The 20084-nt window shown below is 50.2% G+C and overlaps 1 protein-coding gene across 1 annotated transcript; it reads right to left on the bottom strand.

Annotated features, from left to right (window-relative positions):
- Positions 1-2246: 2246 nt before the first annotated feature.
- Positions 2247-18460, bottom strand: EIF2B5 (eukaryotic translation initiation factor 2B subunit epsilon). The gene is made up of 17 exons (XM_078869636.1): positions 18215-18460; positions 15302-15426; positions 14717-14902; positions 14004-14178; positions 13487-13567; positions 13071-13148; positions 12143-12297; positions 11455-11615; positions 10671-10816; positions 10386-10530; positions 9547-9657; positions 9097-9207; positions 8275-8365; positions 6692-6815; positions 6184-6309; positions 5148-5258; positions 2247-3679 (listed from the first exon to the last, which is right to left on the bottom strand). Exons 1-17 carry the CDS (start codon positions 18350-18352, stop codon positions 3620-3622), a joined length of 2124 nt encoding a protein of 707 aa, XP_078725762.1. The 5' UTR covers positions 18353-18460; the 3' UTR covers positions 2247-3619.
- Positions 18461-20084: the final 1624 nt, after the last annotated feature.

The following is a 20084-nucleotide window of genomic DNA, read 5'->3' on the forward strand; positions in this document are numbered from 1 at the left end:
GTGTTCATTCAGACGCTGTCTTTCCGACAGACCTGTTCTTCACCTGAGGACGGCTGCTTGCGTTGTGGCCGAAACGTCGTGAGAATTATTTTATTATGTTTTATTTTTATTATTTTATTATTTCCCTTCTACGTGACTTTACCGAAAGAACCAAGAAGATGAATCGCTGCAGTCACGAAAGCTTTAAATCGAAAAAAAAGAAGACTGTTCTGTTTCGGTGCTGTATAGTCCAAACGATCAGCTTGCACTTTGGTTCTTTCGGTAAAGCCACGTAGAAAATAAAATAATAATAAGAATGAATGAGAAAACATAGTAAACTTGGAAATATAACGCAATACAACACAGACTAACACAACAGTCAACACCCACCTGGTTGATTAAGTTCTTCCAAAGATTGCTAAATTTGAGAGAGTGTGTCTGTCTATGTTGTCTGTGTTTTGTCTCTCTCTCAAATTTAGCAATCTTTGGAAGAAGGTAATCAACCAGGTGGGGTGTTGACTGTTATGTTAGCCGACTCTCTGTGTTGTATTGCGTTATATTTCCAAGTTTACTGTGTTTGTTTTCTCATTCATTCGTACCTGATGATGGTTGCTTGTGTTGCAATCGAAACGTCGTATTCTATTATTATTTTATTTTCTACATGGCTTAATTTCAGCCGAAACCGAAACCAGACCGAAAGTAAAAAATTTACTTTCGACCGAAATCGAAGCCGAAACCGAAAGTTCAACTTCACTTTCGACCGAGACCGAAACAGAAAGGCATATAACCGAAGTTACCGAACACAAGATTTATGAAATACTGTACTAGCTTTACTACCCGGCTTTGCCCGAGACTTGGATTCACCACGGCCGGCCGCCTTTGTCTCCCCAGTGGCGATGTTGACACACCACACCGCTTACTCGTTTGAGGCTGAGTCGACCTAGGGGAGGCCCAGGACCGGTTCAAATAATCGTCACCGGCCGTGATCGGGAATCGAACTCGGGTCGCAAGGTTCGTAATGCAGCGTGCGAATCGCTACGCAGTCGCTGCCCCCCCCCCCCTAGGTGCGTGACGTCATTTATGGACGGTCCCAGACCGTGGTTGCGGCTGTAACCTCGCTGGCAAGCTGCTGACGTGTGTGTGTGTATGCAGCCTATCGCATAGGATTGCCTAGCGCCGACTGACCGGCTGATAGACTTAGCACTAGCGTTATATTCTAAAAATAGATCTTCGGTTGACGAGCGAAAGTCAATATCAGTTTCGGTCAAAACCGAAACCAGACCGAAAGTAAAAAATTTACTTTCGGCCAAAACCAAAAGCATGCCGAAAGTGGCCATTTGCCAACTTTCGGCGCCGAACCCGAATTTCGGTCGGCCTCTAAACCAAAGAGTTATTCCTGCAGTCACGAAAGCTTCGAATCTAGTTGGAGTAGCTTGCAGTGTAATCTTCCATGATGCCGACAATAGCCAACTCTTGCATCACGGGATCTTTACCGTCCACCGACGCGCTTATTATTTGAGTTGTTTACACCCGCAGAATTGATGAGGGCTGCCGCTGGATCCGAACCGTTATCCTCTGCAACGAGAAAAAATCACCTGTGCCACATCATCACCTATTGTAGCGACTACTGCCCCAAGTGCTCGCTCACATTGTGCCACTAACGGATTTTATTTAAATCTTCATCCTCTCTTCCCTTACATTTTTATCCTTCATATTTCCAGCTGTAGCCCTCTTGTGCCTCGTTGTTGTTGATTGAACTAGGGGAGCAATGGACGAACAAAATGGAATCATTTAGTTCAGGGGTGGGGAAACTTTTTTCTGACAAGGGCCATTTGGATATTTATAACATCATTCGCGGGCCATACAACATTATCAACTTAAAAATTTGCCTGTTATATTTGGTCAAACATTTAATTAACTTACCCCCTAATGCGATGGGCTGGAACTGCTTCTCTTTAGCGAGGCGTGTGATGTTAGCTGGTATTGATGATGTTGCTACTCGCAACTGCTTTTCCAGGTTTGCTCCTAGAATTATTGAATTTCGACTCACGCCTGCGGTTGCCTTGGCAGGGCCAGACCAAATGATTTCGCGGGGCCTTATACGACCCGCGGGCCGGACGTTCCCCACCCCTGCTTTAGTTGAATGTGTAATAAAACAAAAATTACAGGGACTTACTCATTTAGCCGTTCGTATGTTGCGCTGTTCTAACCACTGCGCCACCACTTCCGTCACATTGAGAACACAACAGCTTTTGCTCTGTACGTTTGTTTATTCGCTGTGTAGGCAGTGCGACATTGATCCGCTCGACACATTGACAAAGTGCAATCCAAACAGAAAACCTCTGCGCTACACGGCCGCACGTCATCGCTTAAAACCCTTACGTTGAAATGTTATTCCAGGATTGCCTCGTTTGTCAAATATAATGTCCAAAAGGAGGGGTCGTACTCGGAATGTGAAGCCAAATTTATTTTTAGACTACCACACTTTGTTATTGTGGGAAGAGGAACAATGCACGCAGAAACCCCCACCGATAACACATTACGATACTGAAACTTGATGGCACCGTGGGGAACAGCTCACGCCCATCATCGTTGTGGTTCTAGTTGTAAATAAGAGATGGAGGAAATGCGTCCCTTTAAGAATCCACCACTCTAGTGACAGGACGCTTCTGGGATAATTGTCTCCACCCGTGGCACTGAATGGTAAACACGGTGATCCACTATGGGCATTAGAATTTATTTATTTTTAACCGGCGGAGGGAGATTGCGAATGGATGGCAAGATATTGCAGGCGCAATGCCCTGGGTGTGAGCGGTAACTGGAGCCAGTTTGTTTCCAGCCTGGATTACGATCGTTATCAGGCGTTGCCAAAACACGGTTCCCAAGGACGCATGTGCATCGCGGGCCGTTCAAAGTGCCGCTCGAAAGAGATAACGGAATTTGATTTGAAGCAGGAAAAATCTTCCGAGGCCAGAGCAGCCAAGCGTACTTTTCTCCTGGACAGCAGAGCCAGACACAACTGCTCCAGAAGATAATTTTTTTATTCAAAACTCCAGAGCCAACCAGCACGCGCAAACCGATCCGTTGACCACGTGTCTTGTAGCTCTTGGCTGCATTCCACGTTTTGTACGTGGTTTGTCGAGTCAGGAAGTTTGGCAACAACTGGTTTAGATTCCTGGAGTAAGTAATCCGGGGATTGGATGACAGAACCTGGATTTATAAGGGTTGGGAGCCCGAAATCCTTGTTTCTGAAGCCACAAAATTGGAGCATATTTCGAGCCTGGATTTGCAGAACAATACCGCACCGTAAGATTGCACCATGCAAAGCCAGAAAGATCTCACCACTTAGTATAAATCAGTACACAACACTGACTTTTAAGTGTTTGGCCACAACTCTCCAAAAGTTCTTTATTTCTATATTAACCATCGCTACAGGCAGCAACATCGCGAATCATAAAACATCTGCCAAAGGGATGAAGCGCATTTGTTTTTAAAAAAATGTGTCAAAATTAAGAGGGCAGGCTTGGCCGCTCCAATCCACGCGTGTTGCATGGGTTGGCCCATGGCGTGCAGAGTTGGAGGGCCTGGAGAAGATGAGTTCCATTGTCCCTTGACACTTTGACGTGCTACCGATTGATAATTAGTTCTCGTCGCTCGACTCCTCGTCAGCTTCTCGTAGCCACTGGACAAACTTCTGGATCTGCACAGGAAAGATTTACATTGCCATCAATTACAACGCAGGCCTCCATATCTTACCGTTTCATCCTATGCATCATCATCGCTTAAATCAGGGTTTCCCCAGACTCAATTCCTCATGATGCACAATGACACCTCTCTCAGCATTTCATCAACTGTCCCCATTTAAACACAAATTGTCATTACACGCAGCACATGCCTGATGATTGGTTAACACACACCGTGTGATGTAGTAACTACAGATTCAACCTCCGTCTTAATCACAAAATTCTTAATCTTCATTCGAATCAGGTGTCTCTGTCACGTGGGACTTTTTTTTAGCAATTATCAGCCGTATGCAGCTTGTATTGACTTATAATTTCGATTCGAATGGGGAAGACTGATGAAATTTGAAAGGTGTAACATCGTCGGTTACAAGGACTGGAGTTTGAAAGACATTGACAAAACTACCTATAAATTTTGATTTAAAGCTTTCGTGACTGCAGCGATTAATATTCTTGGTTATTTCGGTAAAGTCACGTAGAAGGGAAATAATAAAATACAAATATAAAACATTAAAAAATCTCACGACGTTTCGACTGCAACACAAGCAATCATCATCATGTGTTGCAGTCGAAACGTCGTGAGAACTTTTATTGTTATATATTTGTATTATTTTATTATTTCCCTTCTACGTGACTTTACCGAAAGAACCAAGAATATAAAAAAACTACCTATAGTTAATATTTTACTTGCATTATTAGTATCAGTCATGTTATGACGTAAATATATGCCCTTACGAAGCCCTCTCAGCTCACGACAAAGGCTTTTTTACACGCTTATATTTAACTCACTCCGTCTGTTGTCGTATCCTCAAAAAATATTGTAACTAAATTTTTACCCACTTCCCAATGTCCTATCGACTGAAAACTTGGTATACTTATGTCATACTAATGACAATACTCTATTCTATCATAAAAATCCAAAACATATATTTTTTTACATTTTACACGCTTTTATTTAACTCACTCCGTCTGTTGTCGTATCCTCAAATCTTGTAACTCAATTTCAACCGTCTTCCCAATGTCGTATCGACTGCAAACTTGGTATACGTATGTCATACTGATGACAATACTATATTCTATTATAAAAACAATTTAAATATAGATTTTTAAACGATCTTTTTTATGGGTCTAATTGTCCACGCTCAACTCACGTTGGCTGTAAATCACCACGGTCCCTTACGTTATGGCAAGCTTCAGGGCCACTTCCTGGAGTCGTGGAGTTCTGCCATTACTCGTACGGTACATTTCATTAAAGCGTGTTTTTAAAAAAAGTATTTTTAAATATTAAATTTTTCACTCAGCATTAGATGCCAATTGCCTCATAAGCCCAAATTAAATGAGGGAACACAAATGGGTAGGCGGGCAGTTTGGCAGGCTGATGGGCAGGCAGGAGTTGGGGCTGGCATGTCCCACGGGCACCACACTCACCGAAGGCAACTGCCGCAACTGCCGGGCCTTCTCCGAGCAACCAGTCTGGGTGAACCACCTCATGATGGCTTCCTCCTCCAGCACCTCCTCTTCGTACATCGTCATCAGGATCTGTGAGCGAGGAGGTGGGCGGGAGGGAAGGGACGTTGCGGGTGCGAGAGTAAAGCGAGCTTAGGGGGTGTTCCGAACACTGCCAAGGGCTGCGTTGTTTCAACGCGTCGCGTGCCGTAACCCGCGCTTGCAATGCGACTTCGCGTCTTCGCGTTAAAGCCAGGCGAGAGCACGTTGAGAATAAGGTCCTCTTTTTGCAAGCGACGCAGCAGTGCCATACTTCAATTACCCAGGGAAGCCTTAAAGAGCCTCAATACGGTTGTGGGAGAGTCTTGCATTGTTCGTAAACTTGGCCAATTCCAAAAATCCCAATTTTTTTAATGTGCTTGGAAACAGCAGTACGAGGAAAGAGCACTCAGAACTTTGTGCAGAGAAGCCTCAACAACCCATTTCTGAACCGTATTTTTCTTGACTGCCTCGCAGCCCAAGCCTACGACACCTGAACGGTCCCACGGAAGTCTCCGGTGTGAGCACTATATGCATGGAGGTTGGACTTCTTTCGCACCGTAAGTAGCCAAACATGCTGATCGGAAGCACGGGCGAAGGACACCAAAAACTTTTAACACAAAAAGCAGTTTTCAAGAAATTCGTTTTTAATCTAGATTTGAAAGTGCATAGCTACCAGTGGCTTCCTAATATCGGAAGAGTATTCCAGACGGACGCAGAAGCGCATCCGAAAGCGTGCGTCATGCAGTGTCCGTCTCTTCGTTCCATGGGCTAGCCAAAAGCCGCTGCCGCGTGGATGACCGGAGTTCGCGTGATGTTTTAGGTTCCTTGACGAGATCAGCAAGTTGTGCGGTTCATTTTTGGCAAGTATTTTGTGCGTAACGAGTGTGGCCTTGTAATGTATTCGTTCCCCGCGAGCCCCAGCGCCACGGCGGGACGCTCCGTGGGCTGGCGCCTGCATCACGTCCCCGGGACTCACCGTGGCGAGGGCGGCGTGCACCTGCGGCAGAGCGAACGCCGCTTCCTCCAGCACGGCCAGCACATCCATGTGGTCGCTCAGACGCTTCACGTAGTTACGGAACAGCGGCGTCCACTGCACCAGCAGCTGGGGGGGGGGGGGGGGGGAGGCAGTGGCGGCAGCGGCGAACAGATTCGCACACACGTTCGTATACACACTCATTACACACGTAAATATATACACACATTCAATATAACAAGCATACGGCCACGAACACACACACACACCAAAGATCCCCTGTATAGCCTTTAACAGACTGTTGGGGCAAGTGCCGTTAGCAAGCATCTATGAAGGCCGGCATGGCCCAGGACCGGTTCAGTTAATCGCCACTGGTGTTGGCCTTGAGCGGGAATCGAACAAGGATCGTTGAGTTCGTAGGTCAGCTCCCCACAACATACATGCACACAGTGCACAGGGTAAATTCACAAATGTCAAGGTGGCAACGTCAGGAGGGCAACAGAAAACATACAGGCTTGAGGGCTTTCATGAACTCCGACGCTTGCACCATCTTGTTCATGCGCCCCAGCACCACATCCACCGCTCCGCGGGTCAGCGCCTGCATCACGTCCCTGAGGCTCACGTTGTACGCGTACCTGAGGGTAAAGGTGCGTGCGCAATAGGTCAGTTACACGTGTAGTGTCAACGAGACAGAGTTTCTAGGAGGCACCTTCTCTATTAACAACTTTCACGGGTCTCGTCCACACACTCTCCACAGTAGCTCAGCCTACCTGGACACAACACTAGCTGTCTAACACCGATGGCGCTGATTGAGTTAGCCAACTACTCTCCTTCGTAGCGCAACATCTAGCGGAGACGATTAGCGACGACGATGGTGACGAGACGACAGCGACGACGAGTCGAGTCCCCTCCCAAAACCGGCAGCCCCGATCCCCCCACTCTCGCCTCCTTTTATGCTCCCAGCTCGGCCTGGCTCCGCCCCGACCGCGCCTCCCATCTCGAACCCGCTAGCAGGTTCCAGGGGCCTCCAGACGGGGTCCTCCGTGACCCTTGCCCCAGTTCCTCCGCCCTGCCAACTCACCGTGCTCACGCTCACCGGCGTGTGCACTGTCTGTCCACCACGGCTGCCGCTGGTGTCCAATAGCCAGCGCTATTACACCACACGCGCAATGTGCCCCTGGAAAACTGGGGTCGACAATCTAGAGATGTTGATGCAGTTGGCCCACGACCAAAATGACCCAGAATGGGTCCGATGTCATCCGTCGGATCTCGCGAGCAAAGCAGGTTTGAGCCTGGATAGTGACCAGCATGCAAGCCAGCTTGTATAGGCAACTGCAGGGTGCTACTACATTGCAGGTCAAAAACGCTTTTCTTTCTGCTTCTTTCCGTGTACTGCTCAACTCTGGAATTCCCCTCCCATCGTCTTGTTTCTCCAAGTCCTTACAATTACCTTGCTCGATCCAAGAAACGTATTAACTCTAATCTATTTCACTCTCAATAGTTCAATTTGTTGCTGGAGGCTCGCTGTTTTATTTGGGCCTTTTGCTCATCAACCGTGATGGTTAAAAAAACATTTTAAAAAACACTTAATTGACTTTCGGAGGTTGTAGTACAAAAGAGAATACATGAGATTTTCCTTACGGCCGTGTGGCTTTGACGGTGCCTCTTCCACTGGGTCAACAGAGTGCTGCGTTCCGGACGTATACATTTTGCTGCATTGACCTCTTGCTTGCCCATGACATAGCACAGCCCTGCAGCCGCGTGCATGGTCACCCATCTAAGCACTATCCGGGCTCAACTCTATATGGTCGTGTGGAATTCTCTCCGGGTCCTCCGGTTTTTCCCTCTACGTTTAGAATCACGCGTTTTAGAATATTTGGCGGGTATACATTTGCACGTGAAAAGCCGCTTTGTTGAGCTAACATTTGTGGGCAGGTCGCTTCTGAAAAAACAGCTGTATAGCTCAGTGGGCCTTACCTAGTGAAATAACAATAGAATAGATACAACGATACGATTAGCTTCCGAGACGTGTTGATATTGGGGTGCGGCGTGGGGGCGATTCCCGGCGACTGACACACGATCAACGAGACTCACTTGGACGAGTTGATTTCCAGTACGAGGTTGTCGCATGACACGTTCTCCTCGGCCCCCCGCTGCAGGCTGTCAAGCACCTCGTTGTAGAACACTGCAAACACAGCGAATCACAACGCTGCTCACTCACTGCATTGGTTTCATGGCATAGCGGCGTTGGCTTTTTTTTCATTGGAATCGACGACGTTCTGTTTGTGATATTTATGTTAATGATAGTGATGTCGCTTATCAATGCAAGCCCCATCGAGTCTCAAAACTATGTTTCGTGTGTGCGGCATATGTGTGCGTGTTAACATGTCTTTGTGCCTGTGTGAGAGTGCATGGGGGTATGTGTGGGGGTATGTGTGCGCGTGCACGCATCTGTGGAGTGGTAGTGCAGTGGTTTGCGCACTGCGCTAGGAACCCAGCGACCTGAAGTCGATTCGAACTCACATCTAACATTAACGGTAATGAATATCTGAACTGGTCCTCGGACTCTCCTAGGTCGACTCAACCTTAAATGAGTACCTAGTGTGGTTTGTAAACATCAGCATTGGGGAGACAAAGGCAGCCGGGCATGATGCTGGACACCCAACACCTCATGTGCCGGTCTGGCCTTAACAGGTGCTCGCTAACAGCACGTGCCCCAACGTTCTGTTAAGACTATACGGAGGATTGTTGTCTTTGTGTATTGTGCGTATACGTAAGTGTGTGCGAACTTGGGTTAATGTGTTCTTGAACGCGTATGTATGGTGTGTGTGAGCCCGTGTTTGAGAGGCCATGTGCGAGCACGCTTGCGCGTGGGAGTGTGTGTGGGTGTGTTTGCGAGATCGTGCGTGAAGTTACTCTTTGTGTCGTCTGGCGGTGGAGACATTTTCCCATCACACACGTCACCTCCAGACTCATCCTCACTCTCCTCCTCACTCTCCTCCTCTGGCACCTCCTCCAGGGACAGGCCTGAATGAGCGTGCACACACACGCACATTAAGAAGCACACACACACGAGCATGCACTGGATTATAACCAATTGTTACTGCGGGTGTTATGACCAAAATCATATACGCCGTCTGCTTCACACGGGATGTTAATATCATTCGCATAAGGATCGCCATCCAAATTTGAAAATTACCCGCAAATCTTTTCACTTTGGATTATGCATGGCAATCATCACCTAATAGCCGACTAATACCCCAGGTGACCATTGCAAATGAGGCGCTGAACCGAGCCTTGCGTGCCGAGCGAAGCGCCCGTCCCATTTTAACGTCGAGTGAACAACTACCGACGGACGTCACGGACCCCACACGTCGTCCGCGAGCGGGTCCGCATCATCCTCCTTGGCTTCGCCCCGGCTAATCAGGTTCCAGACGTAGCCTTTGCCCTCCGACCCCACCTCCGCTGGGTTGTAGCCTGGGTGGGGAGAGGGCAGGAGAGCAGGACAGAGCAGACAAGATTCATGGAGTGCTGTCACATAGGACACACTGAAATATTCATCTGAAACTTCACGGTTAACGAATCGTACCTGGATATTGTCAAGGAGTGTTGAAGCAGTCAGTGCCGCAGTGGTTAGGATGCTGTGCTATGAACACTGCGATTGCCGGCAGCAGCTAACATCATTGACGAGGGATATCCGAACCAGTAATGGGTACTCCCCTCACCAAGCTGCCACTGACCAGTGTGGTGAGTCTGATCAAACAACTCCCGTGACCGACGCTGCGTGGCGATGCATTGGTCGGACTCGCACACATCCCACTGAGAGTTATGTTCATCACGTGTGTGCTCACACACACATGTTTAGTAGCACACAACGGCGGTCACGGTGTGCGTGGGGAAAGTGCTATACCCCTACTGTGTGGGCCAGATATCGCTTGAAGGGATCCGAGAGGGAGCTCTGCGATATCCCCTTCTTTGGGCCGCTCCCTAAGAAGAACAGATGCACTGCTCTGCGAGGGATCCAAATTCATTCTTCGTCTGATGACAAGAGACCATTAGTCCAACCGAAATAAAGAATTGTTAAAAAAACACAAGTCAAGTTTGCGTGTAATCTTACATTACATTGAGCAAGGAATGTCATGTTGTATTCACACGAGCGTGCCACATCGTAGAGCCGCACACATCGCTGTGTATGTCACGGTGACCTTTGTCCTTGGATGGTGCCTTGACCTGGTCAGACGATTCCTCCTCGCTGAACTCGTCGTAGTCATCGTCGTCGTCGGCATCGCGTGGGACATGCAAGGAGACGGCCGTCCCCTCGGGCAGGGAGACATCAGGGCCCACCACCGTCTACGCGGACCGGCAGACGAACCACAGAGACAGAGATCAGCCCCTTCCTAGAGAATGGCATCGTCGTACTTTTCCTTCCTACTCGGTTCCTCCGAGTGTTTGTATGCCCCCCTCCCCCCCCCCCCCGGGTTGCTGCTCACCCCATAGGAGATGACGCAGCGTGGAAGCACGCGCACGTTTTGCCGGATGGAGGCGCCGCTACACACGAGGGAGCCGCACACCACGACGCCGTCGGCGATCGTCACGTCGTCCCACAAGACCGCGTCTTCCAGGCGCACGTTGCTGCCTGCCGCAGAGACAGAGGTTACCCCGCGTTAGCTGCGTAAGGTCCTGTCGCGATTGCGCTGCTGCACAGGACTTCGATTCCTGAAGAAGCTCCGAGCACGCGAGGCGAAACGTCCGGGACGTTGTGCCGGGCAACGCAAGGCGCGACCCGAAAACGCGTCGGAAAGCTATGCAGGCTGATACTGATGGCGCAAGTACTACACACGCGCACACACTCGAGCACACACACACACGAGCGAACACACAGACACGGGTAAACAAACGAGACACAATCACGCCAGCTGTTGGTCATACACACGTACGGGTCAGGAGCGCATTTCACATGGGCACAAACACGGGCACAAACACGGGCACACGGCAACATACGATCCTGAGCGCACGGGCACATGTGCACGTGGACAAGAAAACGTGTAAAACACACAGCAGAGGTGTGTACATGGTTATGGGTCTACAGGCACATGGGGGACACACGGACACATTGACACACACACACACGTGCAAATAAACAGGCACACACAAAAAGACCCGGGCAAGGACGGCAGATGAAGACTACGATCCCGTTCCTGTCGTCAAAACACCTTAACTTGTCGTCACAGTGACGTTAACTACAACTGCGAGAAGACGATAGCGCGTCGTTACCGATGCTGCATCTGCGGCCGATGACGGTGCGTGTGATGTGGCAGCCGGCGCCGATCGTCGTGTCCTGTCCCATCACCGAGTCACCCTCCACGAGGCTGCCGGGCCCCAGCGACACGCCGGGTGCACGGTACACATTGTGGCGCGCCAGTGCGTAGCCGTCCCTACGCGGGGCGGCCGGAAGAAAAAATCAACGTCAACGATGATTGCGATTCACAGCGTAGGGCATTTAAGTACGAGCTGGGGGGATTTTTTCCTTAATGAGGGCCGAACATCACAAATTGTGTGTTAATGCTAACATGCTCCGTACGTAGCCAACTGCGTGAATTGGAGGTGTTGGGGGAAGGACAACAAACTAAACACAAAAAAGGTTCTAAAGTAATTAGTTTTTAATCTAAATTAAAAAGTGCATGGCTCCAGTGGCTTCTTAATATCGGAAGGAAGAGTGTTCCAGACGGTCGCAGAAGCACATCCGAAAGCGTCGCGACACGGTGAACGTCTTTGTTCGATGGCCAGCCAAAAGCCGCTGCGAGGATGACTGGAGTTTGCGTGATGGTTTACGCTCCTTGATGAGATCGGCAAGGATGAAAGCATTTAAGAAATGGGGATAGCACTCATCCCTGTCGGTGGGCCGGGACTCGCACACGTTGTGGAAATCCCATGTTCTCATTACGGGGGGGGCGACACCTACCCGCATCCCGCCGACGGCACCATCACTTCGGGCGTGAAGGGGCAGGGCCAGCGGCGCACGATGTCGCAGCTCACGGCGTGGTAGGCGTAGAGGCTGGACGCACGCGCCGCGTACGAGTCGCGCAGGCACACCATGTGGATCTGGTTCCCGAGAATCTGACGCGGACGCAAGACGAGGTGTCATGTCAAGCGGTCAAGGGATGCCCCGGCGCAAAGGGCACTGCATCGAAAACAAATGATTATTTCCCACCGGATACCACCCAGGACGATGATCTGCAATGTCACCACATCTCTGTTTCAGGCGTCAAGGTGAATGATGTCGGCGAGCAGCTAGTAAGGCCTGCACGGGGGAGCTTCCGTGGGTGTGTTTGACACCGTGTAGCCGATGCGTCGATTGGCATCGACTGTTAGGCTCACGATACAAGCATCGAACCGTGTGTGCGAGGATGAGTTATCTACAATTCGAATTTGCTGTAATTGGTTTGCACAAACCCTACAGCCAACCGAGACGCTTAGTTTATCGCAACAGAAAAAAAGTACTACTACCGCCTTTCGAATCAAATCGCGATAAAAAATTACGACAATTTGTCGAACCACGGGGAGAGCCCAACGGTTACATTTCTAATGTAAACCGAGTACAATTCATCTCTCGACTGTCGGTGTTTTCTGACCACACAGCCACTGCGAGGGACGTCACAAGTTCTGTTGACCGCACGTCAGTGGTGGTGCGGGCGGATAAGAGTCCTGCACCGGTTCCTGGAATTTTAGCTCGGCAAAAAAATTAATTGCCAAGCTGTTTCATTCCAGCGATTTCATTCCAACCATGCAGCTATAATGGACTGCAAGCGCAAGTCCTTTTGGGCCAACCATAGCTCGTTGGGCCAAAGCACCGCTCCGCATCGCGTCGGACGAAGACAGGGAGCACACACCTCTTCGTTGACAAGGATCCCGCGGACGAAATCATCCCTCGTCTGGTAGTCGAAATTATCTGTGAAGAGCTCGGCCACCTGTCGGGCAGGGGGAGAGCAGGCAGAAAGAAACCGACGATTGGGCTTTCGTGTCGACAGGCGTCAACGGTTTGACCAGTGACTTATAGCACTTCCAAAGTATAATAATTACAATATGATCCGCGCTACGAGATTTTCAAATGATAAAAAAACTGTCAATCAAACAGTAAATCTGGATGGTAAAATTTAAAAATAAACGGCGTGTTGAATTAAATTTGTTTGTGTTTTTATCAAAGGCTTTGCGCTTCTTTGCCAGGTGTCAGGAGTTAGGGGTCGGGAGGTTGATGGATGGTGGGGGGGGGGTTCGGGGGGGGGGGTGTCTGGGTCGCAGTGGTCACCTGCGGCGAGCAGATGCTGATGTGGCAGTCGAGGAGATCGTGCCTGACCTCCACCTCGCCACTGCCGCCCTGGAAGATGTGCTGCTCCATCAGACATGAGGGAAGGCAAGGGAAGAACACATTCTTTACTCACTCTCCAAGAGAGCGACTCCGAGGCACGAGGGGGAACCAAACGGGAAAGGACGCCACGCAGCGAGCCAATGCCAAGCTCTGCGGTCCTCTAGATATCAAGATGTTATAAGCCAAGCAATGAGTGTCTACGTAATTATAAGAATGATTTGGACAACGGGGACACTGCCCGATGATGATAAAAATACTTTCATTTTATATTGCGTCATTCATGCTAATAGCATCCCACAACGCTGTACGTTAATTAAATGAGGACCAAATCCCATACACAGCCACTACCAAGCAAATGAAAACCCTACTACCAAGCAAAATCGAAAATGAACAAACAAATGAAGAAATGGCACCAAGACAATAAGCACGAAGACAATCAAGACCATTGTCCGCTCACCAGCGGCAGGCGGATTTTCCCCGGCGCGGCATGCTGGTAGTGCAGCACGCGCCCCGTGCACGCGTCCGCCGCCACCACGACGTCGTCGTGGCGCGTGCGGGCGCGGTGGCCCGGTCGACACTCGCGGAACACCATGGTCATCACCGACACGTTCCGCTCTCGCTCACGCCGCTGCCTGCCAACCAACGCCACACCAGCATCAGCAACGTCATCGTCATCCTCAGGTATGTCACCGCACGTCGGAATCGTCGATTCGTACGCTCAAAATACACGCATGGATATTCCTGCGTATTATAACGTTACATTTTTTTTTGGGTTAGATCGCGTAAGTATATATGTGCGTCGTGTAACCCACCACCACCCGACAAAGCCAAATAGTAAAGTTTGTCATGTAAACGTGTAATTAGTTCATACTTCAGCACACCGGTGTGTTGGAGAGTAAACCCACAACATTTACAATTTACTAGAATGTCCTTGATTATTATTAATATTGGTCGCAAAAGCCTACGTGTTAAACTGTAACATTAAACTCTGGAGTCACCACTGTAACTCTGGGATCAAAGCTAAAGTATCTCCCCCGCTCAGAAGACTGCCGTTGTTCGTCCCCAAGCCTGCGTGAGCAACTCCATATTCCAGTGGCGGGGGTCGGCCTGTCCACAGTGTTGAATGGTGGCGGCGGTAGGGGGAGCGGTAGGTGGGGGAGGATGGCGCACTTGTGCTGCTGCAGGGCGCTCTTGAGGCTCGCGTTGCACACAAGGTCGGCGTGCACCAGCAGGAAGTCGGAGCGCACCAGCGTCTTGGCGTCCACGTCGCGCAGCACGTCGCCCAGCGAGCGGAACGTCTCCGAGCTCAGCACGCGCACCACGTTGCGCGACCCCGGCGCACTCCACCGCGACTTGCTGTGCCCGCCACGTGCACGGCAACATGCGGTGGCACGCAGACATGGGTACACGCACGCGTGAATGCGCAGGTAAGGACGGGGATGCGCAGGAATGCACGTGGGTGCCCAGGGACAAAAAGGGACAGACGAACACACACGGATGCAAAGGTATGGACGGGTAATTCAGAGGCAAATAAGGATACCCAGGGATGCATGAGGACACCCACGAATACACGGGTATGGTTATGGATGCATCGGATACACGGGAATGCCCAGGGACAAACAGGGACACCCAAGAAACACACGATGAACGCACAGGGAATGCATAAATCATATTGGGGAAAAGAATAGTAGGCATTCATTTGGTGATACAGCTCGTAGAATAAAATGGTGAGGCGGCGAGTCTGACGACACGGACCTGATGTACGCTCGGACTTCCTCCGCTTTCCAGCAGCAGAAGATGAACGTCTGCTGGACACCGGCAGCCGCGAGCATCTCCAGAGCGTAGTCGATCATGGGCACGTTGACCAGAGGTAAGAGTGCCTGCACGCAATGCCAGACAGACAACTATTTAAAGCAGGCGTGGGGAACCTATCCCTTAATGAAGGCCAAATCGAACATCCGAATAACTTGGTTAAGCTATGCATTAACACAAACACCTGAGTCAATTCTGTCACTGCAAGAGACCCTTGGCCATGGCAAGTGACTGAGCGCAGTGTTGTTTCCAGGTCAAAAATATTCCCCCCTCGTGCCCGTCTAGTGTGGCTAAGAGGTTTGCTGTCATGGATAGATATAGTTTGTGGGTGGTTGTTAAGTGGATGGCCTTATGTGGCCATGGGTCACATGAGATTAATTTGCAGGATGCAGTTTCCCAACCTCTGATTGAACACCAGACAAGGGCTGGATCGTAACACTGTACTGCACACGGATGACCGACACGATCTACAAAATAATAGTGAGAACAATGTAAATAAAAACTATTTAAAACATTTAAGTGAGGTACTAGGAGGTAAAACTCAAAGCTCCACAGATAGGTTCAACAATCCATTGCTGTACTGCCACCGTTTGGGACACCCTTGCAGCCAAACCATGCATCGAGGCAAATCTTGGGTTACAAGAGTTTGCTTGTAGGCTAAACACATTCCTGCGGAGGGAGCTGGTAGGAACGTTGGGTTGCTCGGTCAATGGCCAGGGTCAACGGCGGCGTGGTGTATTCCGCAAATATGCAGGAATGTGTTTTATGAAGAGCAACTTGCAGACATCTCTTAGCAAGTGTTTCAAGAGAGAAGAGAGAAAACACGAGCACTAAAGGGAATTGACATCTACATATGCAGAACATAAAGAACAAGTGTGGCATCTACATATGCAGAACATGAAGAACCAGTAGCATCTGTAGAACATGTATAAACCCGTGGCATCTCCATCTACAGGAGATTATACAACTTTTAAAGCCATCCCCCGTGTTCAGTGTACATGCCGTACAACATATTTGAATCGACGGGAGTAAAGTTGGACTTACGAACAAATAGACGTACGAACAGGCCTGGAACCTCACTCATTCGTAAGTAGACGAGTCCCCTATATCCGAGTGCACATGCTCTGGTGGATGATTACAGCCACGGGAAATGGGGTGGAAATTACGCAAGCACTATTCATCCCAGGCTTGATTCTGCTTTAGCTTCTGAGATAAGAGACTGCAGTTATTCCAGGTGGCTTTGGTCACAGGCACTTTTAGACGGTATACCCTGAACCTAGTGCAGTATATTGTACGTTCAATTGTCTGGCTAATGTATCTCATGTCATTTAATAGCGTGGATCAGTCGTGGAAATTCCAGATTATCGTAGTGGGGGGGGTCCATTCGGGGTAAGAGAATCTATCTCTTCCCTGTTGACAACCAATGGGGCAGTGCCAACTCTGCTGATGTTCATCCGAGTCAGTGGTGGACATTCCACATTACTATGACGGAACCGAGTCATTTCACTTAGAGGACAGCCACTCTTTGAACTCGAAATTATAAAAATTAAAAACCTGTTATGTCCATACTGTACGTGTAGCATGTGCAGTGCAGGAACCTCCGTTGTTGTATTGTACTCCTGGGATCTATGCTCCCCACCTTAAGCGACCGGAGTGGTGAAGTATGGTCAAATACCCCCCCACGATCCGCGAGGCGTGGGGGAGGAACCTCGTCCATCGAGGAAATTGACAAATGGGCTGTGCAGCACAGGACAATTGTCGTGGATAGACTGCGTTGTTTTTGTTGTTGTCAGATGTGCAAATAAGACACTGCGGCGACTAAAAATGTGCCCTTTAAAATGTGACATTGCGATACGAACACCAATAAAATGTTCATTGCAGAATTGCAACAAATCGCCGTCGAATGGAATAAATCGGCGCTTAAGAGGCCAGCGTTCTTAAACACATAACTGCTACATTAAAATAAACCCCACATACATGTGGAACATTTACAACAAAAAACCACACACACACACGTGTCTCAAACCAATCAAACGCGGCCAACACAATTCGTACACCGCATCGGCTGCATCGACACCCGCGACGCCCGCTTATTGGACGAGCGACACCAACGTGACTGGCGCTCGCCAATCGCATCGCACAACAGGCCGGGCCCCGACCAATCGGAAGGCGCGACTCGCCTAAGCGCGCTAGCAATTCCAATCCGTCCCCACTACCACCAACTCACACCGCGGCCTTCCCATCAAACCCCTTCACGTCACCACCAACTCACCACCACCACCAACTCACCACCACCACCAACTCACCACCACCACCAACTCACCACCAACTCACCACCACCACCAACTCACCACCACCACCAACTCACCACCACCACCAACTCACCACCACCACCAACTCACCACCACCACCAAACCACCACCACCAACTCACCACCACCACCAACTCACCACCACCACCAACTCACCACCACCACCACCAACTCACCACCACCACCAACTCACCACCACCAACTCACCACCACCAACTCACCACCACCAACTCACCACCACCAACTCACCACCACCAACTCACCACCACCAACTCACCCCTCACGTCCCCACCACCAACTCACCACCACCAACTCACCACCACCAACTCACCACCACCAACTCACCACCACCAACTCACCACCACCTCACCGCGGCCTTCCCAACAAACCCCTCACGTCCCCACTCCCTCACCACACCACCCCTTCACCACCACCACACCACCACCTCACCACCACCACACCACCACCTCACCACCACCAACTCACCACCACCACAAACTCACCACCACCCCTTCACCACCTCACCGCCACCACCACCAACTCACCCTGGGCGCGTCTCTCGTCACGGGCCCGAAGCGCTGGTCGAAGCTGTCCGCCAGCAGCACGGCCTGCAGCACGTCCTCCTGCCGCAGCTCCTCGCGCCCGGGCCTCCCGCCTCCCTGCTTGCCCGACTTGCCCGCCATTTGTTGTGGTGTTGGTTGTGGTGGTGGTTGTTGTGGTTTGATTTTCGTAGACTGCTTCGGCACCCGCGGGCCCTTCCGGAGCCGTCGCGCTGATTGGTCGAGGTGCCCGAGGCGAGCGGCGGCAGCAGCCAATCGTAGCGAGCCCTGTGCGCGGTGTGGTTTCTACACGTGTTGTGTGTTCGTAGACGTGGTGGTGGGTGGTGGTGGGGGGGGCATGGGGGGGTGGTGGGGGGCGGGGTGGTGCTGGGGGGGGCTGGTGGGTGCTGGGTCGGTGGTGGGTGGGTGGTGGGTGGGGGGGGAGCGGGGGTGGTGGTGGGGGGTGGTGGAGGCTGGTGGGTGGTGGGTGGGTGGTGAAAGCTAGTGGTGGTGGGTGGTGGTGAAGGGTGGTGGTGGGTAGTGGTGGTGAAGGGTGGTGTTGGGTGGTGGATGGAGGGTGGTACGAACCCGGCGACCCGAGTTCTATTCCCGCTCGCGGCCAACAATGCCCACTGACGATTATCTGAACTGGTCCTGGGCCTCCCCTAGGTCGACTCGGCCTCAAATAAGTTATACGGTGCTGTGCGTAAAAAAAAACATTGCCACCGGGGAGACAAAGGTGGCCGGGCGTGGTCCTGCCCACCCCACCCCCTCGTGTGCCGTGCCGGCCTTCATAGGTTGCTCGCTGACAGCACTTGCCCAACAGTCTGTTAACGCTACTTGGGGGTGCGTAGGGAAACTCCCGTGTTGTAGTAGGTGGTGTGTGACCCCCCCCCCCCCCCAGTAATATCAAATGATATGTTTACACAATCCACGTTGTTTACATGAAGATTACATTCATCCCATGTACAGTTATACAATACCATTTGTGTTGAGGTTTTATATTTTTTACGTGTAATTGTCAAAACCAGGTATTTTTTTCCTTCCAAATTAAACTTCAAAATAAACCATTTAATTGTCCGAATATTTATTTCTACTGGAAGAATCCGATGAGCTGTAAAGCTCTTTCTCACAGATGTTCCAGTTGGGCCTGGTCAGAGCATTACAACAACAAACATAAACACATTTGCAAAGAGACGAAAAGACAATATGGTGTTCCACGCGCTGTGTGTATGTGTAAACGTGATGTTTTGAATGCTCACACAATGTCAGAGGATTAACACAAATCAAGTTATGAAATAAGCACATTCCTTGCCTTTGGTAGTGCGTTTGAAACTAAAGGTCAATTGTGATGGTGAAAAGAGTTGAGCCCGAGTGAGCGGTGGAGAGGTCGTGATGCTGGCAATGGACATCTGCGTCCCCTACTGGACATCTGTGAAGAAGAGCTTGAAAGCTCATCGGATTCTTCAAGGAACAATACTGATTCTGAACATTGATGTGATGAGATGGTTGATGTCGTGAGATGGTCTGGGCGAGTTGGCGTGAGAGTGGAGCTGACATGGTCGTGCGTGAAGGTGAGATGGCGGTGAGATGGTGATGCGAGCCTCAAGTGAATGCGGAGGTGAATGGGCTGTGAAAGTCAAATGATGGTGGTGGTGAGATGGTCTTGTGGATATGGTGAACGTGGAGAGACGGTGGTTCTGTCTTTGCAATGGAGGTGAAACGTTATAAGTAAGTAGAACATCTCGGATGGAAGTTAGCTTCCATGGCAAACAAACAATTGACCAATCTGCAAACACTGAGGAGCCATTGGATGTGAAGAGGCAGCTGGAAGCCTCCACCATGGCGAGATATGAACGACCTCCGCCTGGTGTAC

Source organism: Lampetra fluviatilis, chromosome 28 (genome assembly GCF_964198595.1).
Source record: "Lampetra fluviatilis chromosome 28, kcLamFluv1.1, whole genome shotgun sequence".
Lineage (NCBI taxonomy): Eukaryota > Metazoa > Chordata > Hyperoartia > Petromyzontiformes > Petromyzontidae > Lampetra > Lampetra fluviatilis.